General features: G+C 50.2%; 1 protein-coding gene across 2 annotated transcripts; it reads right to left on the bottom strand.

The window, feature by feature from the left end:
- Positions 1-364: 364 nt before the first annotated feature.
- On the bottom strand, positions 365-19,219 carry DHRS7B (dehydrogenase/reductase 7B). 2 transcript variants are annotated; one of them, XM_044433117.1, is made up of 7 exons: positions 19,157-19,219; positions 10,016-10,194; positions 7,347-7,462; positions 6,593-6,803; positions 5,344-5,436; positions 4,261-4,413; positions 365-3,181 (listed from the first exon to the last, which is right to left on the bottom strand). In XM_044433117.1, the coding sequence occupies exons 1-7, from the start codon at positions 19,174-19,176 to the stop codon at positions 2,976-2,978; spliced, it is 978 nt and encodes a 325-aa protein (XP_044289052.1). In that variant the 5' UTR covers positions 19,177-19,219; the 3' UTR covers positions 365-2,975. The 2 variants fall into 2 exon arrangements, with proteins under 2 accessions (XP_044289052.1, XP_044289053.1); XM_044433118.1 differs by lacking the exon at positions 19,157-19,219 and adding an exon at positions 18,922-19,134.
- Positions 19,220-24,220: the final 5,001 nt, after the last annotated feature.

The raw sequence follows: 24,220 nt of genomic DNA on the forward strand, positions 1-24,220 counted from the left end.
GAAGGTTGCAAGATACGAACTGAAGCATGGAAGTGTGCAGCCCACGGCCAGGTATATCCCCTCACTAAACATGGTAGCAGCAGCTTGACCTTCGTGCAGTGAAGAGAGACCTTGAAATGGCCTCTCAAGGAGAGCACCAGACATGGTGCTATCTTTAGACCCCGGAATCTGGTGCAGCAGGCAAAGAGCTTGCTGTCGCAGCTGCTGAGCAGGTCAGTTTGGGCAAGGGTTGAAATGCAGCAGCCACAGTGCCTCGCAGAAACACTTTCCCCTTCCTACCTCTGGCTCCTCCACATTTTGCTCTGTTGCAACCTGGTGGTGTGAGGTGAGGTTCTTCCTCCAACCAGTCAAAAGCCACAGGCGGTTTTTCTTGCAAAATGTTATTTATTGCTCCCAAGTACAATTCACCCAGAATGGATCTCTGAGCATGCACAGAGCAGTTTGTTGAACCAACCTCGTGTTTGCTTCCAGGAACACTCCTTGTAAACATGCCTGGGCCCCATCCCCTCCGGAGGGGCTGTCTGTCAACGAGCACACCGCCTTTCCCCACACCTCTCCGCTTACTCAGTTGGGCCTCCAGTTGGGCCTCCGCTCTGCTGACACCTCACCAGGGGGGTCAAGAGCAGTGGGGGCGTAGTCTCTGAGCATTCCTCATCCTCAGTGGCTGTACATCTTGGTCGTTCCCAGGGCTGCCTGGCTTTGAGAGAGTCACCTCTACCTCCTCGATCTCAGAATCTTGACCCAGCCCATCCTGCACAATCTCACTTTCTGGCAGGCAGCCAACAAGAGCGCCATCCTCTTTGCTTCCAGCACCTGGTACTGAAAGGGCATTCATGGGCCTTGTCACCACTTGATGCAGACAGATACTCAACACTGACGGCACAAAATATTTTTCTGCATCAAGTGGTAGCAAGGCCGATGAATGCCATTTCCGTTCCATCGTGTGTGTGTGAGACACACACTATATAGCCTTCTGCAGGGCGCTATATAAGGTTGCTTTTTATAGTGCTTTCAGAGGTAGGGCTTGTAATGCTATCTGTTGTTGTGCAATTTATTCCCCCTTTTCGACAATGCATATTGCTCCTAGTCTTGGTATTTTTGTGGAAAAATACCTATCCTTTTGTTCAAGGATAGGCTAGACACGCACATGGTAGGCATGTTGTGAGCGGAGCCAGCTAGAGCCGGGGGTGACCCAGGAGACTAGATGGCATGCTCTGTTTCTATGTTTCTAAGACAGAAGCAGCAGTGGGAAAACAGAGGTAAAATGAAAGGGGGCCTTGTCTTGGAGTTCCGTCCCCAGAAAGTAGAATTCTGTGAGCGAAACAGGGCAGTTGCACAATCAAGCATGCCTACAAGCACTCTTCACATCTGAGAAAGCCACACAGAATCTGCAGTTGGTTTTTCTTGCTGTAGGGCTAAATTTAGGGACTATAATAGAGAGGAGTCATATCTAATGCAGCAATTCCCTTAAAGCATATAAGCTAAAAAAGCAGCTGTTTAGTTGTTTTTAGTTGGTTTTGCATAAGCAATCTCTAATTTGTACACCTAAGCTTAAAAATATTGCGTGGCTCTATTTATAACTCATAATGTGCAAGCTGATGCTGGAAAAGGTGTGACCAGTGCAGGGACTGGATCTTCTTGTTACTAGTCTTACTGGCAGCAGGGAAGCATCATGCTGGGAACCAATTGCATGCGTTAAAAACACACACGCTTCTCTATAGAAAAGTCTGCTTTTGAAAGGAACTTTGAAGTTGGCAAAGGAAGCGATACTTACAGGTGTTGTTCTGGATGACAGAGGACGTTGATAATACCCAAAGAGGATTAATTTAGGTCTAGTATTAAATGTAAGAACCCACAGGAACTAGGAAGGTGTGCGGGACTCCAGCCCATCGTGACCATGCTTAGTCTGAGTGCAGTTTGAACCTTGACCAGGTGCCGACAACGCGCTGCATCCGTACAGGTGATCCTTTTGAATCACACACGTGCATGTCGTGTGTGAAAACACTTTGGCAGGGGTGAGCAACCCGTGACCCTTCAGATTACAGCACCCGTCGGGGCAGCCGATAGGGTGATGTAAGCCAGTGACGGGTGTTGTAATCCAGCACGTGCACAGGGCTCATAGGTTAGACAGGCAATTCCAGGGACTCCTGGATGCATTAAAAAAAATCGGGTGCCAACTATTAAGAGTTCTGCCTTAGGTATTACATTCAACCGATGACACCTTCTTTAAGTCTGGCTATTTTAATAGCAATTCGTGAGTCTGGTGTGGCTGTGAAGGAAGCCGCCTTTTCCCTTCCACAAGTCTCTCAACAAAAACATCAGACCTTGCCAATGTAATAAAGCTCGCTCCCTTTCATGCTGGAAGGAGGAAGAGGGTGATGTGAGCCGAAGGGGGCCCTGCCTTCTTAATGCAACGGCAAAGTAGGGCACGGCATGCGCAGGGTAAGCGGCTTAACCTCAGCCCTGCGTCTGCAGCCCTTTTCTCCATCACCTGCTCCCATGTAAAGGTGGTGCCTGTAAGACTTTAAGAAGCAGGGAGTATCGGGAAAACCTGGGGAACTCTTGCATCTTTGCTCCCCACCCACAAATAGATGATGAGCCATGCCAAGAAGAAACTAAGACATGTTTTCTGAACAAGCCCCAGGCAAATAAACGGCAAGTGTGGGAGTGCACAACTGTTGTGTGTGCAGAACTTCATGCTGGTCTGTGCAGAACTTCATGCTGGTCTGGCACCTTGTGTCCTGCAGCGGATGTCCTCCTCCGCAGTGGCCAAGAAAACTTTGGGCGGCAATGGCTGCTCTTCTCGGGTGCTGGCAACGACATGCGAGTGGTGCAGGATCCAACCCTTCACCCGAGCGGGAGAGATGAATTGCGGCTTAGGGATGTTCGTGCTTCCCACAGAACCTAGAAACAGTCACTGTTGGTTTCTGATTGCAGCCAGTGATTGGACAGACTCAAGTCGCTTCCACGCAGGGCTAAGCGTCCTTGGCTTTCCTCTCCTTTCGGGCCCTGGAGGCCATCAAGGTGAAGAAGAGTCTGGGGCAGAGTGTGCGGAGGTACACGGCCAGAGACGGCACAAACCCAGCAACCAGCACCTCCTTTTTCTTCTCCCCCACGGCGCTGAGGACCACCTGAGCCACCTCTACGGCTGCTTTGCCTTCACTGGTGGTCTTGTCCATCACTGAAAAGCGAAAGCGACAGGTGAACACCTCTAGTGGCAGGCTGGGAAAAGCTGAGTAAGGTACAAAGTTGGGAAAAGCTGAGTAAGGTAAGGTACAATTTTGTGACAGGGCACAAAATTATACACAGGTCAGGAAATGTAGATGGCAGCAAATTTTTCTCCAAGAACCAAAAGGGGGTGGTCATCCAGTTGTGCCGAACAGTAGAGATTCAGGACAGAGAAAAGGGCAGTCTTCACACTGCATGGTTAAACCACGGAGCCTGCTCCTATACAATGTAGTGGGGGTCACTAATTTGAACAGCTTCAAAAGGGGACTGGAGAAATTCATGGAGGGGGAGGAAGAGGAGGCTATCGATAGCTACTCATTCTGATGGCTTAAGCTGTCCCCACTGTCGGAGGCAGTATACCTATGATTGTATTACATTTGCACCCCTCTCTTTTTCCTTCTGCAAGAAGCCCAACCAGAAACAAGGTTCTCTTCTCCATTCTCAAAACAACCCTGTGAGGTCAGTTGGGTGAAGAATCAGTGTGCTAGTGGGGGGTGCCTAGAAGCTGGAGCTCCTGAGTCCCAGGCCAACACACTAACCACTATACCACGCTGTACTGCAAGTGCTGGGGACCACAAGTGGGAGGGTTCGGTTGCCCTGCTGCCCGGCTTGTGGGTTTCCTGCAGGCGGCTGGTTGGCCACGGTGCAGACACAGGGCTGGATTAGATGGAAGCTGGTTTGGTGCAGCAAAACTCTTCTCATGCTCTTGTATTTTTTTATGCTGGGCTGGCCACAGGCAAGTACGCTGCATCCTGTCTGGCGGATAAAGAGCGGGAAGTTTGGACAGGCCAGCGCATGATCACAAAGTAAGCCCATGGATTTAGGGGTGAGGAGAGAGAGAGTCACCATTACCGCCCGGAAACAAGAAGGTCAAGTCCATTAAAGGACTTTTACATCACGAATTTCGAGTCTGGGTGGCCAGAACTGGAGGGGCTGTCTGCCAGCTCTTTCTCCCCCAGACGGCTCTGCACAACCCTGCTCTCTCTGGATTGGCAAATACACACGAATTACACAGGCAAAGCCAGGCCTCACCTCCGTACTGGGATCCATCTGCTGTCACGGCATTCAGGGATAGGTTTGTCTGGATGTAGCCGGGACTCACGACGGTCACGTCCAGATCGTACTGCTCCACCTCTGCTCGCAGGCAGTCGAAGAAGGCCTGAGTGGCGTGCTTGGAGGCTGCGTCTGGAAAAACCCAAGAAGGGCGGAAGCTCCACTCACCAACCTGCAGTTTCCCAGCTGGATGGCATAATTATTTCTCGCATGGGGCCTGAATGGCTGTGGACCACAACGACTAAACACAAGGCCGCCGTCCCTTGGTTGAGGCAAACAACAAGCGAGGTGACTCCTTTCCAGGGCCTCTGGTCTACAGGTCCTGGGGACAGTTCCTGCTTGCTCCGAGCCGACAGAGGTAGATTTAAGGGCCCAGCAGCTGCTGAGTAGGACTTTCCTCCTCATAAAATGAAACATCTAGAGAGACTTAGCAAAGGCTGGAAACCAGTGCTGCTGCCCTTTATCGCATGGAGTCCCCTCTTCTTAATCCTATTGACAATTGTGGGAAGTCTTGTAAGCTTCCCATCTGCCACAAGAGCTGAGCAGGGCCGCGAAAGGCATTTGGGAGGGCACCTGTCTCTGACGCACGGCAATCCTATGAACAACTTGGTGGCCCATCACAACAACAAACAGATGGGGAACAAATTTAGAGTGACCCTTGCCCCCAGTGAGCCAAAGGCTGAAGCGGGAAGTTTGGTTCCAGCTCAGTAGCAACAGGCTCTTTCCCAGACCACACAGAACGCTAAGAAGAATATGGTGGATTTATAAGCAGCCAACAATGGCCTTACCACCTTGTTCATTTCAGAATTTCCAAATCTAGACTCTGCGGGCTTCCATTTCTATAGATACCAAGAATCTCCAAGTCCTGAAGTTAATTAACTCAAAGAATACAGTGAGAATTAGTTGCACAGTTGAAGACTTCGCTGACATGTCTGAGATCTTGATGTGGAGGGGAAGGGAAGGGAGGGGACGGATGGGCAGAGAAGCAGGAATGCATCAGAACGAAGAGTCCCTTTGCTCAGAGCTGCAGCCAGCGGTTCCGGACCCTCATGAGGTACTTACATGCAGAGCGGAAAGGGATGCCGATCTTGCCTTGAACGCTGCTGATGGCAACGATGTGGCCTTTTCTCCTCTGGATCATGGAAGGCAGAAGTGCTAGAGGGAGCGTGAGTGGGCAGGGGAGAAAGAAAAATGAGAACGCCACCTGCACATGCTGTCACAAGAACCAGTGTGCGTTTAGATCCTGGGAAATCCAGCCGTCCTCCCTGGCTCTGGCCTACAATCACGTCCCAGGATCATTACCTGTTTCCAACTGCTGCTTTGCCTGAGGCCAATCCTGAATCATGAGAAGAGACTGATACAAGGTGCTTTAATCTGCATAATTTATTCTAGTCATGAGATTGGTGTGGGAACCATCAGAGCAGCGAGCCTTGTATTGGCAGAAATGCTTCTGGGGGAGAGAGCCAACACAATCACAAATCACATTAGGCTCTCGAGAGACAGAAGAGGAGGAGAGAGGCGCACCAGCAGCCAGGGCCAAGGCAGCTTTGTCCAAGGCGGGCGTGCTCTCACCCCAGTCCCGATCGATTCATTTGCAATGACGGCCCACTGAAGACAGTGACGACCACAAGAGGCGTTCTTCCCCAGAAACCTAACTAAATTCGTGCTGGCTGGCCCAGGTGGGTACGATGCCAGCTTGAGGCACAGAAGCCCAGGTGTGGAGGCACGGTTCCGTAGGCCAGGAGCACAAGACCCAGCTGAGTGGGAGGTCAGCTTCTGCACGGGGCAGATGCTGCAGGGGCTGCCCTCCACTTTCCCCGCCAAGTGGGGCCAAGGCCCTCTGAACATGCAGGTGAGTCCCGCCGAGTCTGGACCTTGTTCCAGGCAGAGGGCTCAGGAGTGCACCCGAGAGGAACGGCTGTCCGTGCCTGTAATGTGATGCTAGCCTGCATTGTGTGCCCAGCACAAAGAGTGACGGCGTTCCAAGCTGGCCTCCCGGTGGGGGGAGGCCTGGGGGGCAAGCTGGGGCCACTCAGGCTTGGAACTCGCTTGACACGTGTGCTGCCTCGGGCCTGGAAACGACTGAGTTGTGAGGCATGGGAGAAGTGCGCCATGGGCACCATCGGGGCTCGGAGGACCGCACTCACGGAGACCTGCTCACCCTCGCACACGGCACGGCAGCTGTCGTGCGTGGCATCGGGTGGCTTGTGCAGCTGCGGCTGCTCAGTCCGTCTTGCACTGACGAAGCAGAACTCTCTGGCAGGAGGTGGTGGGCACGAAATTAAAATGAGCCAGGTATCTCAAGCATTACCTTTGGTCAAAGCAATGGGGCCAAAGTAGTTGGTTTCCATCACTTTCCTGTCCACCTCCACCACCGTCTCTACTATGGTGCCTCGGTAGCTGATCCCGGCATTATTGATCAAGACGTCCACGTGACCGACACACTTCAGGATCTCTTCTGCAGCGCTGACGACGGCTTTGATGTCGGAGAGGTCAAAGATCACAGTCTGATGTTTATGGGGCTGTTAAAAAAGTTTGCGGGGTTCTTTACTATTGTGCAGATCATAGCCCCGATCCGTACGCTGCAGATGAGCCCTAGCACATTTCTCTTGCACGTTCCAGAGTGTCAAAGGATCCACTGGGGATGCCGTAGGTGGAGCAGGCAACATAGAAACATTTTAAATAAACAGCTCTTTAGTCTAGAGTGATACAGCATTCAAAAGACCCCTCCTTCAGTCTCTCGGTAAGGGCCTCAAGTTCCCCTTGGAAGGGCTAGCTGGCCAAGGGCAACCTGGGCCATTAGTAAGGGCTGCCAGTAGTCAAAAAATAGTACTTGGCCGCAATCCCAAAGGGAGAAATCCGCATTTTAGCTGTGCAGTTCCCCACCCCATGGGGTGGTGCCTCATTCCGAAGCCTCGCGTAGAGTTTCCCTCTATCCCTTGTTCCCACTCTCCTTTTCAAAGCTGGAGACAGCAGGGGTTGAAAGCTGGGCTGCACCTCTTCAGGAGAAGCTCCCTCCCCACCCACCCGCCCGCTCCCTCCCTCCCTGCCTGGCCCACACTCACGTTCCTTGGGTGGCCGGGAGCAGCGGAAAGCTCCTGCAGGAGGTCTTGCAGCCTCTCCCCGTTCCTTCCGCACAGCACCAGTCTGGACCCAGAAGCATGGAAAGCTCTGGCACATTCTTGCCGGGAGAGAACACAGCAGACGGACATCGCTTAGAGGGAGGGAGTGTGTCGTGGGCGCAGGGGCAATGCAGAGACAAGGTGGCGCAAAGTCACACGGGAGGGGCCGTCCTGAGGTGGCAAGAGCTGGGAGGGCTGCCTGGGGGAAAACTTTTTAGTGGGCGTTCGCTCAGGGAGTCCCCGCAAGTCAGACATGACTCAATGGCACATACCAAACAGGCAATGGGTGTGTGTGTGTGTGGGGGGGGATGGCACGGTCCCATTTCGAAGCGCCTTCCAGTGTTCACAACACCTTTTGCCTCTGAATGTGTTTCCCGATGTGTTGAGCTCAGTCCAAAGTTTCATTTCATGTCTTTGGGGCTCCTGCACAGCAGAGCGAGCCTGTGTGGGGTAGCCATTTGAGGGTCAGACCGGGGACCTTGACTCCAGGCCTAGCCTACTTCAGAGGACTGCTGTGAGGGTCGAATGAAGAGGAGGGGCAATGTGTCAACTGCCTTGGGTCCCTTACAGGGGGAAAAAGTGGAGGAGCGACTCGGTGAATAAAAGGGAAGCCTCATTAGGCTTGGGGGTCCTGAGGTTTGTGAGAATACCCAAGATGTGTCGTCCAGCCCGCAAAAGCTAAGCAGAAGCAGGATCATGAAAGAGCCCAGTGAGGACTGAACATGCCAGTGGCTGTGGAGTACTGACTGCTGGGGAAAAGGAGCAGAGAACTGGATGTGGGGGGGGGGGGTATCCGTGGCCTGCAGGATACCGATCGGCATACGCTGCTGTACATTTAGATGGGAAACGTAGACGTAACAGCTAGGGTTTATTCAAATTTCACAGAAGGCAAAGCCAAGGGATTAAGCTCTTTCCAAATCATCCCTAATAAAACAGAATCTTCAGTTAATTTGACCCATATCATCCCAAATCACTGGAAAACATTTTTTTCCAAGTTTAATTGTGATGTGGGGGTGGGGGGACCCTGCAACAGGCAGGAGGGTGGAATTAATCCTTCCCAGCCAAATTGGCCCCTGCACGGGAATTACACCCCCCACCCCCGTGTACTCCCCCAGCTCTAATGGATGCTCCAGGCTTTGGGGAACAGTTCTGGTACACAGACACAGCATCACGCCAGACCAGCTGGCCCTAAACCAGAGCTCAGCACCCTGCAAGATTTTGTGGCAGGCCCTGATTGTGTAATGTTTAACAGGATTCCGTGCCATACAACAAGTCCTACGCTTTCCCCCACAGATGCTGCTTCCTGCCTATCAGTACCCCAGCCTCGATGGTCTTTCTCCCTGCAATTCCTCCAGCTCTTGCCAGCTGAGGGCATCTCCACCTCACGTCTATCCCAAGAATGTTGGCTCCTGTAAAACAATGTTTGGTTTGTGGAGCATGAAAAGAATTCCGTTATTCCAGTTTTTTAAAGAGCTTTAAGGAAAACAGTTCAGCACGCCTCCCTTCCAGGGATACTAGTAGGATACTCGTCTTTCCTGCTGGTGGGTCTGTGTTATTCCACACCCATCAGCGATGAGATGATGGAGCAGCTCCTCTCCGGGACGACAAGGGGCTATTCTGTGAGGATGGTGGGTGGAGAGGGGCGGGCAACTGTGTTTGGGCTAGTGTGTCATGGTGAATAAATACTCCTGGTGAGGGAAGATGACATCAGCTTAGCCTCTGTCTCTCCAGGGAGGAAAATTCACACCATCCCACCAGATTGATGGAAAAGAAAAGGGAAAAAAATGGGACAAGCGACTCAGGCTGAAAAAAATGAGTGTGGTCTTATGCACAGAATAAGCATTCTCAGCTGCAGAGAAAGATTGACGTCCATTTTTTTCCAGCCTTGAAGTTTGGAACCTCCATGTTATTTTTGATTCTTGTCTCTCTCCTGTCCCCATTTAGCACTGCAACAGAGCCCAGATCTTGACCTGTTGCTCCTCTAAGAAGCCTACAAGCCAGCTTCAAAACATGATTTGTTAGGACAGATACAAGCCAGGGGCCTGTGATGGAGAATGCGGCCATGAGTTACAGTAGCTTTGTATCGCGGTGGACAGAAGGCGGTCCACCTTGAAATTGCTGGCAGGGACTTGCATCCCAGGTGGGAGTGACAGATTGAGTCATTATCCAACTTCCAGAGAGGTTTTCCCTCGCTTTGTGCAAAACTTCACGGACAGAGAGGTTCCTTCAGTCCTCTCTCTCCCTACCAAGCAAGTCTGGACACTATGAGAAAGCTTCGTGCTCTAGAAAAAGAAGGAAGGTGACAATCCGTATGTGAGAAATGTGGTGAGTGAGTGAGGTATTGGGAAGCTGAACAGGAAGGACTGCCTCACCCCCAGTATTTCTACTTGCTTCCTACGTGTTCAACCTGTACATTCACAAGCAGGCGGTACAAACACGGCGCGCACCTCTACTTCTGTCGCCCTTCACAAGACTTCTGCTGCTGCGATGCCACCCTGGAACTTGTGGAAGGTGAGGAGGAGAGTTTGGCAGCAGTTCTGCTTCTGGAGAAAAGACGGCCAGGAACATCCTGCTCGGTATGAGGACAATACTCAGTGCTCGGCAAAGCTTACCTTTCCCAAGGCCGGACGTCGCTCCTGTAATCACCACCACAGCATCCTTGAGGTAGGCCCTCACCCGCATTCGCTGAAGCAGCCGGAAGAGGCCAAAGAGCCCCAGGCTGCCAAAAAGCAGGGGGAGGATGACCGTGGAGGTAAGATCCATAAGTGCTCCTTTATGGCTGCTGCTCCTCCTGGCATTGTAGGAAACAAGCAGGACAAAAACCTCATGACACGCCCCAGTCACAAGCCTCGTTCCATTTTACTATTTCTTGCATGCAGCAGGATTGACCCCATCTAGCCATTCCCCAGGGCCCGTTTTGCAACATGTAAAATTGGTAAGCTGGGATAAGGAAGCCATTAAACTGCCCGCTCTCCCTAAAATCCGAGGTACCGAATGGAGCAAAGGCTCTCCCTAGGTTTCCTGTCGGAGGACTAATATTCAGATGCAAACGGAGGCATTAAATCAGGCAATAAACCAAGCAGAAAGCTTTTTACACTGGAAGAAATCTGGCTCCTTGGTCCCTTCAGATTGTCAGTGTGGCACAAGTGATGAAATACAGCCGTGGGTAGGTAGGTGGTCCCATCTTTGAATGTAATGTGGGGGGGGGGCACAGGGAACAGCCCCTTCACTCTGCCAGTCCTTCCCAAGGTATCCCACCAGGTGCTTTTGCTTGCTCCCATTCAGATGCCAATTGAAAACTTGCTTTTACTGAGGACCTGTTGTTTTAGTGGGGTTTGCTGCTGTTGTCATTTTAAAAGATGTGCGCTGGTTGTAGCTGGGGTGAAACGGTTCTGTCATTTATCGTAAGGAGTCGTTGCGGGCCACCTTGAGGACTAACTGGTTGAAAGGTGGAATATACTTTTTTAAAGGGCCCAATTAAGTGAAAGTCATGTGTTGTCTGTATCAGGCTCTTCAATGTCTTTTCAAGGATAGGAAAGGCAGAAATGGAGTCAGCTGAATTCGCAAGAACAGGAGAACCACCATTTTGGGTGAGTCTTCTGGTCCATCTCCTCCAGGGTTCTGTTCACACAGTGTCTGTGGAATTTCCCCCCACAATGGGTACACAGACCAGCTTTCCCCATCCTAGTACCCTCCGGATGATTTGTACTACAAATTCTATCAGCTGAACCGGCATGTCCAGTGGTTGGAGCTGCTAATACCTATAGTCCAAAACTTTTGTAGGGTACCAGGCTGGGAAAGGCTGCAATATAGTATGCAAATGTGAGTAAGTAAGCACAACTCCACTGGGGCAGGGAGAGGAAGGCCGGAAGTAGGAAAATGCTCCCTTCCTGGAATCTGATACTGCCTATCGCACCCTTAAAATATACACACACAGACGCAAACAGGCAGCAGCTTCATCACTCTGAAGCGATGCAGCCCAAGGCCTGTACCACTTAATTCTTTTCAATGTGCCGATCAGCGATAAAATATAACTCCGGCTTAAAAGGAGGCAATTAGGAAATAATGCATATTTGATAGGCTTTAAGACTCGGGCTGTGGCCATTTTCTCCTTAAAGACCCGAATTCTCCATGGACCGGGCATGTGCATGCGCCCCCCCCCCCCCCCCGGCTCTGCACGGCCAAAGCGGCAAGCGCCAAAGCGGCAGCGCAGCCGCGCTTTAAGAAACAGCACAGCAACTCAGGCGCGTCAGGCGCTGGCACACCCCGGGCGCCATGCGTCCTGCACATGCAGATGCACCCGCGGGCGCCGTAATGCCAGGCGGGGCCCACTTTTCCCTTCTTGAAAAGGGGGCTGCTTCAGAAAGGGGGGAGTTTGAAAGGCGGGGCAGTGGGGAAACGGTGCTTGACCCCTTCTCCATTCCCTTGCGTGTCCCCCCCCCCCCCCCCAATTGTCCCATGTGAATGCCAGTAAAAAGGCATTTTAAATTGGGGAAGGTTTTCGAGCAAACAAAAGGTAGGCTGGGATGCACCCCACTCCATGTATTCTTGCTCACAATCCACTCCCCAAAGCTGCTTTTTTTGCAAGGGGTGGGAGAGACCCCGCCGCGGAGGGTCTGCTGCATGCATTCACGGGAAATTTACATGTAGTCCCCGAGGTAAAAATGAAGAGCAATACCATCCATGGAGCTAGCAGCTCATCACGCGTGCTTCTCTGGTCTACCCCGATGCCCCGGCTTTCTTCCTCCCTTTTGTTGTTTCCCCCATGGCAGATTTAAGGCTGGAAGCTCCCTGAGGCAGCCCCCGTGCCTCTTGTCCTCGGCAAAGCCCCTCACACGCGGGTGATGCTGAACGGGCAAGCCGACAGGCGCGCAAGCGATCTGGGACAGTTTACCATGGCCCTGGACCTTGTGGCTCAGTGTGGCAGTGCATTCTGAGCCCCTCGCAAGAGTGCTCCTGCCAGAGCGCCGGCTGTGGAGCCGGCCCAGCTACTCCAACCTGTAATGAGTTCCTGTCACCGTTCTTCCCAGGTGACACTCAAATTTCTGCGGTTGAGAGTGCCCAGTCCTTACTGGGGTGTGTGTGTGTGTGTGTTGTGTGCTGGGGCAGGGTGACAGGGGACTTTGTCCCGTTTTCTTAAAAGAGAATGCTTGCATATTTCTGCAAACCTTGAGGGTTCCTGAGTGTGTGCAGAGCATTGCTTTTTCCTCACTGTGTGCATTTTGACTCTGCTCTTGTCAATCCTCGCCATCTAACTTTGCAACTAAAGGAAGAAAGCATCACCCCAACATACAGTTGTCCATGGATTAGATAAATACCTAACAAGGAACCCCGTAGTCCCGTAATATCGGTACCTGCTTATCGATAGGGCATCACAAATGCAAGTCAAACGCCAACAAAAGCAAAAGGCAGCAACATACACAGAACGGGCTGGAAGGGGGACACGTCAAACCACCTTGTGAGCAGCCGTGCCCAAGGGATACAAGCCTTTGGATCCGCGGTCAGAGAAAACACCTGACGCTCTGGAACTCTTGATTCTGCAGAAAAGTTTCCCCCAACTAAACACGGTGCCAGGTTAAGGAACTCCATTGCATCGCTTTAGAGACTAATGTTCTACAGGGAAAGCATCATAATCACAAATCACAAATGCCTCTGGAAAGGTAACGTTATGGTGATGACACGGGAGGAAAGCAGGAAGGAGCTAGAGGGGCCGTGAATGTGGTCCAGCACTGCCTCTTCCTGAGGAAGGCAAAGCTCTCTCCATCTCAGACCATACTGTGCCGTTGGTCTCCAAGACGGGCTGCCACGTGAACCACACTTTGCTCGCTCTATTTTGCGAAACAGAGGACCAGTGTGGTGCAGGGGTAAGAGCACGGGACTGGGACTCGGGCGGCCTGGGTTCGAGTCCCCACTCGGCCATGGAGCCAACTGGGTGGCTTTGGGCCAGCCACAGACTCTCCGCCTAACCTACCTCACAGGACTGTTCTTGTGGGGAGAAGACTGACAGCAGAGAATGATGTAGACTGCTTTGAGTTCATTGTAAAAAAACAGGATGCAAGTCTAATAAACAAACGTTTGAGGTTATGATGATGGAGGACTAAGCCACAGAAGTGGGGTTCGCTTGATCCTTAGGAGACATCAAACAACTGCCATGTATGACTCCTGCCAAAGTTAAGCACTGCTGAGGGCCTAGAGTTCAAGCACATGCTTCAGTCCCCCTTTAGCTGGGAATTAAAAGTGCTGCTCAGCCCCATTAGTCCAGCCTTCTCCAAGCTGGTGCCCCCCCGGTTGTGTGGGACTGCACTCCCAGCCAGCGTGGCTATTGCAGCCCAACACCATCTGGAGGGCACCAGGTTGGAAACGGCTGCTTTGGCTTTTCCACTTCCCCTCGTTCTAGTTTAAAATAGTGATTTTCAGACAGCAAAACTGCTCCAGGCAAGGGAGAGCCTGTGGAACAAATGGCCAGTCCCAGCCTGAAGGGCAAGTAAGCCAATTTGCTTCCAGCCAAGCGTGCTGTGCTCTGTAGGAGGCTGCTGGGGGCTTGGACATGCCTCCGTTCTCTCCTCCACAGCATGCAGACAATCCCTTCCCAGTGCCCTGTCAGGCTGTGGGAAGCATGTGTGTATTCGGAACGTGTTACTTGCAAGGGATGGGATGGATGTTAATTATGAATATTAACACTGTAGTAATATTCAGATATGATTGATTGTGTTAGGGAAAGTCGAAGGCAGAAGAAGAAAAGGAAGACGCAATGTGAGGTGGAGAAATTCCATCAAGGAGGCCGCAACCTTGTGTTTAGAACAGCTCAGTCGATCTGTCAAGGACGGGCCTTTTTGGAAGAGGTCGGAGATGGCTTGATAGCACGTAACGAGAACGTAAACAGTCCAGAGCTTGAGCCGCCCTCCTGCCCTAGCGCCGGATCACCACGCACAGTGCAAGGCGGCCTCAGGGCAGCCTTGGCTGTGCACCGGGGAGGGAAAGCCCCGCTCCTGCCCACCTTCCGGCTGGCTCCACGACCGCACTGTGGAGGTGGCGCCACTCTGTTCGGCCCAGTCTCCTGCGTGACCCCGCCGCTGCTGAGCATCCGCCGTGCTCTTTTCCCCCAAAGTGGAGACTGTCCTCACGGCCTGCTCCCACTTATTCTATCTGCTCGCTTTCCTGGCAGGCTGCATTACCTGGCAGGTAGAGTAGGTACTCTGAACGAGAGCGCAGTAAGACAGGGATAGCCAAAGACAGTTTCTTAGACAGCCAGGTGACAGCGGGGCTCCACCAGACTCACTTGGACAGCAGCAGGAAAAAGAGCAAGTAGAAACGCGTCTGAGAGAGAGGAGAGGCCAAGTGGGACCACTGTACCAGCTCTGCTGAAAGAAAGCGGTTTGTTTCCTCTTCCCTTCGTGAGCCCATGGAAGCCCATTACCGATTGCATGGAAGCGAATCCCAGGAGGACAGGAAAGTGAACCCCAGGGGGAGAAACAAGAACCCCAACCTCTGCCAGTCGCAGGGGTCTCTGCTCAGCACAGCATCTGGCCGCGCTGGAACTGATGGGCTTGCTGTTCGGATCAACGGAAAGGGACAAGGTGTTTTGTGCTAGTTCACCAGCCACAATCGAACGGGAAGGGTGCCTCAGAAACCACCCAGTCCCCTCCCTCCACCATGTTTTTAGAGATTTCCCAAGATATACAATATTTCTGTTTAATTCATACAATCATAGAATAGTAGAGTTGGAAGGGGCCATGAAGGCCCTCGGGTCCAGTTCCCTGTGGTTGCAGGACACCATGTTACACCATCCCACCCAGATGGCCGTCCAGCTTCTTTCTGAATGTCTCCAGTGTGGGAGAGCCCAAGGCCTCTCTAGACAGCTGGTTCCACTGTCGTATTGCTCTGTCAGTGAGGAAGCTTTTCCTGATATCTAGCCTGACTCTGGGTGGTCGCAACTTGACTTGATTATTCCGTGTCCTACACTCTGGTATCAGCGAGAAAAGATCTTGACCTTCCTCTCTGAGCCTTTGAGGTACCTATAGAAGGATATCATGTCCCCCCTCAGTCTTCTCTTCTCAAGGCTGAATATGCCCAGTTCTCTCAGTCTCTCCTCATCGGGCATTGTTTTCAAACCCTGGATCATTTGTGTTGCCCTCCGCTGGACACTTTCTAATTTTCCAGCACCTAATTCCTCCCTCTCTCTCTCTCTCTCTCTCTCTCTCTCACACACACACACACACACACACACTCTCACTCTCACTCTCACTCTCACTTGCATACACACAGAAACCCAATTTCCATCAAACAGCCTCAGCTTTGATTGCACCAGAACATTATTTAGGGTGATCTGGAATCCATGTAGCACAGCAATCTGAATGTGGGAGGATATTACAGTCTGCTATGGTATAGGTCTTATGGACCATCAGGCCATGCCATGTTTTAATTGGTTAATCACTTGACTGAGTATTGCCAAGCCTATTACATATAAATCTAAGGTGACAAGGTAATAATATACCTCTAATTAACACAAATCAAAGTCAGCTCACATCAACACAAGTCAATTTCCATGACTGCCTCAATAGCGCATGTGGAAAATAATTTAATTTTCTTCCAAAGCCATTGAGGCAGGTAATGCAGTGCTAAAGACAACACGTTACAGTTAATGTTGAACTCTTCTGCACCAGGCATTCCAATAACAATGTATTCCATCAGAGAGAGGGAAAAGAAGGACAGCACTTGCTCCGCGAGCTGGAAATGACGGAGCTGGGTGTCCTTCAAGGGCACTGACAGCTGCTCTGGCTACAACCGGGTTGATTATGACCTAGATCAGTCAGGAGGTTCATTGGCGTTACACTTGCCTCTCGATGCTGCATTTACAAGAATTATGACAAATGCCAAGTGAGGTTCATGAGCGCTAAGCTTCCCTGGTAACAGAATGTCCAAGTGTAAAAGACAGCAAGAGGGACAGGAGATTCTAGGGAGTTAACAGGTGTCGTTCTAAAAAGAAATATAAGAAATGCGACCCTCTTATTCTTTCTGTGTAAAAATAGCATGGGGCCTTTTGGGGTCACCCCTGCAGAGGAAAGAACATACAAGATCCTACCTTTTCATAAAGAGCTTTCCTCGCTGCAGTGTGTCCTATATTGGTATCAGCAGTTTTGTCAGAAGGCAGATGGCTTTAAATAGGGAAATGGCCAGCTGCCAAGCGGACACTCTCAGTCCTGTACTGGCACGCACCTCGAGCCTGGCCTCCAAGAGCAAGCCACGGAAACTCTCTGTGACATTCTCCAGCATGTCGTGAGTGGGGCCGGCTAGTGCCGGAGGTCAGACTAGATGGCCCGGGAGACCCCTTCTGACTCGCTCTGTTTCTATGTTTCTATGCCCCCTTTTCTACTCCATACCAGCCTAATACAGGGCCATTCTGGGATGGAATAGATACCCCACGATCAGCATGATGGGTATTTTTCACAGCTGCATGGGTCAGGAAAGAAAGGAGTAGGGGAAGATTGCTCACCCAACCTGTCTGCATCTAGAACTCTTCTTAGGGTTTGGTTATCAAGATATATCAACTTTTCCCAGCCTGTGTGTGTGTGTGTGTGTAGAGAGAGAGAGAATCAAACACAAAGATGGGTGTTCGGTGCAGGCAGGATCTGCATCCACTACTCCTCCACTTATCGCACAGTGCAGAACTCATGAACATGCCTCATCTGACCATTGGTTCACCCAGCACAGTACTGGCCGTTGTGACTGGCAGCTGCTCTGCACCACCTGCTGAGTCCCAGTTCAACTGGAGATGCCACGGATTGGACCCGAGACCTGCTTTACTCAAGCCTATGCTCTACCCCTGAGTTATGAACACAACAGCCTCACAGTTAACATTAATGCAAATGACTAACTCCCCTGCCCCCCCTTTTTACAAACCACTCTCTACATACCTGTTTTGCCATTGGAAACCCTTTTCTAAAGCCTGACTGAAGAACAGCATTCTTTACTGGCCATGGTCAAACAGACAGGGTGCTGTCTGCACGTTTGCAAAACATAAACGCAAGATAAATCATATAGGACTGTTTGAGACAATAATTCTTTTACATCCAGCGGAGCCTCCGAGTTTGTTCTTTGCATCACTACTCACTGTGCAGTTCACTTCTGCTGCCAGTCAGTGGGATTAGCTGGTACTCGGTAGAGGGGGCCCGTACTCACAGATCATTACAGTCTCAGAACTGCTTCATCTATACCCTTTCAGAAAAACATACAGTCCTTCCTTCTGTAAATACCTTTCATTGGTCAGGTCTCGCAACCTGAGTTCTATTCTCAGCATGTCCCTCAGTTTCTTCCCAACAGGGCTTAGGAACTTCTACAAGCAGTGTACAAGTACATGGGTAAAAATCATGGAGTTAGAGAGGGATACGTAGGCTATTTAATCCAGAACAGCCTACCCCCAGATGGTGCTCAGCTTGTTTGAAGTTCTCCACCAAAGAGCCCACTCATGTGCTGAACTCATCATACTATCAAAACGTGTCTCCTAATGATCAACCTAAATGTAACCTCCTGTCATCTAAACCTATTAGATGTTAGCCTACTTCTGGGGCAGCAGCGAACAAGAATGCCTCTAAGTCAAACTGCTATTGTGCAATTGCCCCGACTAATTCAAAGGATTTTGCAAGGGTTCCAGGAATTATCATCTTCCAATTGCAACCTTCCTGTGTTTTTGTATTACTTCTTCCGTCCTTTTTCTTACCAGCAATTGCTGCACAATGCTTTTAGAGTGGTAGTATTAGAAGTCTTGTATAATTACACTGTCAAGGTTACAAAGAAATATTTGAAAACATAAGGGCAACTCCTAGAAATAGCTCAATTCCCCCCGCCCCTTTGCAGGCCTCCTTCCCCCTTCTTTCTAAATACAACCACAACCTCCAACATCCCAAATCCACTCCTGCCACCTTTACTAATTCTACAGCAATCCAATCCTTTGTGGAACACCCTCAAATCCTTCATACTCCTGCAGGGTAATGGCGGGAAATGGGAGAAGCTTCTTCCACAGCAACTTCACACAGTGCCTCCCGACCGGGGGGGGGGGTGCGGAGAGGGGGTGTCCTAGTGCTAATATTTACAAGGTACTGCACAGCTTCGACATCGTTTTTCTCAATTGATTTTCAGGACGGAAGCAACAGTGGGAGTACATGAGAGGGCTACGGGTGGGGGAGCCATCATCTGGGACCCCCCAGACCCCCGTGGTATTCCGAGGACGAGGCAGGGCAATGGACGCCACCAGGACCCCTCCAGGCCCCCATCTCATAAGGTTACTCTTAAGCGAAACCCTGACCAAGCCGACAACCTGGCTATAGGGTCGAATCAGCCTTCCCCGCGCCCATTCCCCCCCCCCCCCGCTCAAGCCCGATGAACACCTTCCCTGGTGCGAAGTTATGGAGACCTGGACATCTTGCCTATTTCTCGTGATTTTCATCCAGCCCAGCTTCGCACTGCTTGGAGCTCGGTATCATTGCTCGGCTTCTTTGTATCCCACGCTCCCTCCACGAACCTGGGGGTTCTTCTCTTCCGCCTCCCCTACGCCACGAATCGGCACGACAGCCCCGCAAGGGAGGCCACGGTGAAAGAGGCTGACTGGCCCAGGGTCACCCAGTGGGTTTGATGGTCCGATGGGGGCTGGAACCCGGGCCGTCCCAGTCCTGACACTGGGGGCGACCCTTCACCCGCGTCAAAGCCCCACCAGCCTAAGGCAGGAACCCCCAACAATCCCCCGTACAGCACATTACCTGGCAACCACGGTCACCATGGCCACATATCCGGAACCGGGCTGACCCCCTTCCCCCCGCCCCTCGCCGCGGACCCAATCAAAGCACGCCTTCCTCTCTCAGGCGGAAGGCGGACGATACGGAGAGCGCGCATGCGCGGGCGCACGAGCCCCAAAGCCGCTGACTGAGCCGGGCGTGGTCTCCGTGTTTAGCGTCCTCCGAGGAAACGCGGACTCCGTGCATAGAGTTCCGCCTTGAGGGCAACGCTAGCAGTGGCCGCGAAGGGAAGTCGCTGTTGCTTTGTGATTTTGAGGGCAAGATGTCAGGAGGGCGACGCCGGGCTGGTGAAAGCCTGAACTGGCGTCCCATACTGGAGTGTGTGTGTGTGAGAAAGGTTAGCCCAGTTCTTCTCGTTCACCCAGTAGTAATCACCCTTGTTTCCTGTTGTAGAAAGAGTCTCCAGTATGATACTATTGATTGGCTTGGCTTGAATGGACAACGTTTTTTCTGTTTCTCTCCCTCCAAACAACTTGGGATATTGACTGTTATTTCCCCTCCCCACGCAGAATTTATTTCTCCACAACCTGTTGAGACTGGTTAGGCTGAGAGAGAGAGGGACTGCTGGCCCATGGTTACCCCATCCACTTCATGGTTAGAACTGAACCTGGTTTTCCAACCTGGTTCTCAGAGATCATTACTAAGAATCACATCCCAGTAAGGTCTCACTGGGAAAGGGGAGCCAAATTTGCCCCTCCTCTTCTGCACTGCAATCCGGTTGTTCTCCCGCTGCTTGCTCTGGCCCCGAAAATAATGGTGGTGAGGAGTGGGAGCAGCAGATGGCACGGCCTCCTTGCTTATGGGCCCTCTGCCTGTTAAGCAACCAGGTGATAGCAATGACGAGAAAGAGGTGACCTCTGGTGGCAATGGTGAGAGCAGATGTAGTGGATTGGGGACCTGGGAGATCTGGGTTCTAGTTCCTACTTGGCCATGAAGCTCTTTGACCTGGGGCCAGGCACTCACTCTCAGTCTAAATCACACCACACAGTTGTTGCAAAGATGAAATTGAACTATGTAAGCCATCTTGGGTTCCCCAGAACAGGAAAAATGGGATGCAAAAGCAACGTAGGAATAGTAGTGAGCTTAGAAGGTAGATTCACTGAGGGAGGACCCTTAGAAACATGGAAAAAGCAAAGCTCCTTAAAATTGGGAAGGCAAAAACTCAAACAGCAAAACAAACACAAAACCCTGGGCCTGTTATGCAATACCTTTAGGATAAACAAGTTCACAAAAGTTTTTGAGTTCATCAGATCTCTTCATTTGGATGGATGTTAAGTGGGATAGATATGGGGGGGAATATATTTACTGGGTAACAAAGTGAGGAGAAAGTTTACAGTTGCTGTAGTTTTAAAATGGAATGGAATGTAAAAGGTGTGTTCTTGATGCAAAATGCATAAATCAAGCATCTCCAAAGTCTACATGGAAACATGGTGTTTATAACTTGCTAAGAAGCATCTTCAGGCATCAACCACTTCTTTCTTTTTCTTAGCTGCGCTTTCATTTATGTTTCCTCTCCTAGGTTCACAGCTTCCTCTTGATCTCTCTTTCTAGAGGCATTTTTCTGACATCATCCAGCATTACAGTTTCTATCATTTGATGGCATAACTGCTGTCTAAGGTAGGTCACCATCTTTTATTTGTCGGCTTGTGTATAAGATCACAGATTTACGGATTCGCTTCTTGGCAACCAAGTTCATCATGAAAATCTCAATCCTTTAACTCTCCCCGCCACCCTGTTTGTATCATGTCTGCGAATGTTCCCTCCTAGAAAAAAGATCTCTGTATGAAGTAAAATACATCAAAGAGAAGTTGAGCATAGCATTCACACTGATCTCCTGTTTAGCAAATTCAGGCTATTTTTACATGGAAAAACATTCAAAATACAGTTCTCTCCCCATACAATTTCATTCTGAAGTGGTGACATCCAGAATTCTGCCAGCTCAGACTAACTTTTCCTTATGCATTTATTTTATTTAGAGTAATTGTATCCCACTTTTGATCAAATGCCCCTGAGGATGACTTAGAGTAGGTTGTAAAAATTCACACCCATCTCTGATGTTGAAGGAAGCATACAATCGCCAGGACTAGTGGCTCTGAGGGCCTTGTCCTTCACGAACTTGTCCAGTCCTTTTTTTAAAGGCCATCCCAACTGGTAGCCATCATGGCATCGTGTAAAAGCGTACTCCACAGTTCAACTATTTGCTGTGTGAAAAAGTTCTTCCTGTTATCTGTCCTGAATTTTTCATCATGGGGTGATTCCAGCTGATTCTAGTTCTGCAAAGGAAGGGAGAAAAATGTCTCCCTGTCCTCTTTTTCCACACCACGCAAGATTTTATACATGTCTATCCTTAGCTTTTTTCCCCAGATCGAACAATCCTAGATGTCATAAGCTCTCTTCATAGGAGAGTTGCTCCAGCCCTTGGATCATTTTTGCACTTTTTCCAACTCCACAGTATCCTTTTTTTTTAGGCGTGATGGCCAGGGCAGAACCGGCATTCTAAGTATGGCTGTGGCGTAGATTCATATAAGGGATTACAATATTGGCAGTTTTGTTTTCAGTTGCTTTCCTTTCCAGTTCAGTTCCTAAGTATGCCTCACATGAGATTTGCCCTTTCATAGCAGCCGTACACATCTGTGGGTGAAACCCATGAACTACCAGGGAAGCTTGCTCCCTACCCTTTTACAATGCTCCCCCTCCCATGGCATTGATTTTGGAAGGCTCTTCGGAGGCAGGGCACGGCTAAAACTCCCTCCTTCAGCTCTGCTCTCCTCTCGCATGGCTGACCAGCCATCCATGATCCTAGAGCCGCCACCTCTTCTGGTCACCAGCTCCACATCTGCTGCTCAGTTTCAGTTAATGGGAAATAGCCGCTGTCAGCACAGCATCGCCACCTGCCTGTCTGCAAGGTTAAAACGCTGCCATTCCCCTAGGGTATTTTTCCCCCCAGCTGGATGTGCCATATGGTGGCTCGCCTAGCACCAACTCAGGAGCAAAGGCTTAATTTCAATCATGTTTGCAATTAGAAATGTGGAAGTAATGCCAAGCCAAGCAGGATTCTGCGGTGTGTAGCAGGTTGCCCTGGTGAATGTCTGCTTTGAAGTATGTCCTCTTGAACTCCAGGGGACTCGCTCCCAGATAAATGTATGTAGAATATCAACCTTAATCATCAGATACTTGGTTTAAACCTACAGTTCCCGAAGCAACTCAGCTGTTTTGAAGCATAAATGTGGAAGTAAACATGTAAGTAAAATAAATCGTCTTCCCCTTGTTCCCACTTAAAATTCTCCTCTGTGGAATTTTAGACTGTAAAATTACTTGCTGTTTGTAAGTGCCCTGCATATTAATGGAGCTTTATCATCATCACCACCGATGCCATAAACAATTTGGGCAATAAAGAGTGATAAAATCAGCAACTCCGAAAATACAGCCATAATACAATACTCCAGCAAAAGCTCTCTGTGTATTTTCTGGAACAGATGACTAAACAGCAGATGACTAAACAGATGACTGCCCCCCTCCCCCCTCCAAAAAAAATCCTGGTAGAGTTAATAGTTTTCAGAACAAAACTTCAGGGTATAATATATAAAATAGAATATCTAATATAATGTAGAAAATGAAGATCACTTGCCTGGAGCAAAAAAATATCAAGGAAGGTGCCAGACAAACCTCTTCTGGGAAGGCATCCCACAATTTAGGGAGCCACCACTGAAAAGAGTTCGTGATGTGCGGTCACCTTCTGAATTCCCTATTTGGGGGCACTCAGATCTATATTATTATTAGCCCTATATTCATTAACGCTATTCATTACTTAACCTTTTGCCCCCTGCCATTGGGCTTGCTGAAATTGCAGACTATAGACTCAGTTTGGAAAGTCTTTACGAAATGAGGCATTTTCTAGCCTGTCCAGATAATATGGCTGAGAGGACCTCACACATGTGGGCTGCAGCCCCATCCCTGCTAGGTTATGGCCCCTGACAAATGATATTCCAGATACTGAAGTCCTCAGCTCAGTGTTCCTCGACCCTGGAGTGTACCGCGTGTTGTATGCATTCATCAACATAATACAATTACGTCTGCTTCAGGGGTGGACAGAAGGGTGATCTGGATCTAGAGGCAGATCACTGGATGATCACCAGGATTTCGGACTCCCAGTTTAACAACAGCAACAAAAGGACTCCTTTAATTCTGTTGCTTTAATAGAGAAAGCTGGGATTAACCAGAAATAGAATTTTGGGAAGAAGGGTTGTGCCATCCCGTTCTGGTACTGGGAATGAATTCTGGGGCTCATACATTATTTTATTCTGTGTGTGTGAGTTGTACCAGGCTCCGCTGGGTAGATTTGAGGAGTCTAGTCTCTAAAAAAACAATAGGAACCAAGCGAAACCATTGCCTGCAGAGCCTAAAGTCTGTGTGCAGGTCTCATAGACAGATGGCAGTTGAGACCTCTCTTATTTTCCCAGCTGTGTTTCTCTCCCTGCACGGAAGCAAAAGGCATAAAAGTCCATCAATCAAGCTTGGAGCCCAGTTGCATTCCCCATGACGACAAGATCGTTCAGCTCCTTTTTTGTGGGCTGGTGAAATGCTCCACCTTTTTGTTGCAGCCCCTGTGGAGCACAGATTCAGTCAGCAAGAGGAAGCATCACAGCTCTCCTCCATTAGATGGTGCCCTTGATCCACGGAGGGTTTAACTGCGGATACTCCTCTCCGTTCCCAATCTGCCTTTAAAAATAAGAAACACCTCCGTCTCTTCCTTGCCTGCCTCCCTTTCCTCATCCTTTTGGCGGGGGGGGGGGGGGGGGGATACTAATTGATGCTGGAGAGAGGACAGGTATAACTGGATGCTGTCGTGAGTTAGCAACCCACCCACACCCGCCCGCCAGCTTGCTTTTTAAAGCTCTGGTTTTCAAAGCATGTAGCAGTGCTGTTTTGCTGCGGTGTGGAATTGAATTCTTTCCATGTTTTCTGTTCCCGCAAAGAAGCAGCTTCAAAGCTGAAAACCCTTCCCCCCAGACCCTGATGGCAGAGGAT

The sequence above is a fragment of the Varanus komodoensis genome, unplaced genomic scaffold, assembly GCF_004798865.1.
Source record: "Varanus komodoensis strain SLA01 unplaced genomic scaffold, ASM479886v1 scaffold26, whole genome shotgun sequence".
NCBI classification, from domain to species: domain Eukaryota; kingdom Metazoa; phylum Chordata; class Lepidosauria; order Squamata; family Varanidae; genus Varanus; species Varanus komodoensis.

What these genes read in the sequence shown, in the direction of transcription:
- DHRS7B (XM_044433117.1), bottom strand. Translation starts at nt 19,176, where the DNA reads ATGGTGACCGTGGTTGCCAG. An exon ending in CTCCCGGCCACCCAAGGAAC is followed by an intron (nt 6,804 to 7,346) that starts GTGAGTGTGGGC and finishes CTTTTTTAACAG; the next exon opens with CCCCATAAACATCAGACTGT. An exon ending in CATCCCTTTCCGCTCTGCAT is followed by an intron (nt 4,414 to 5,343) that starts GTAAGTACCTCA and finishes GGGTTTTTCCAG; the next exon opens with ACGCAGCCTCCAAGCACGCC.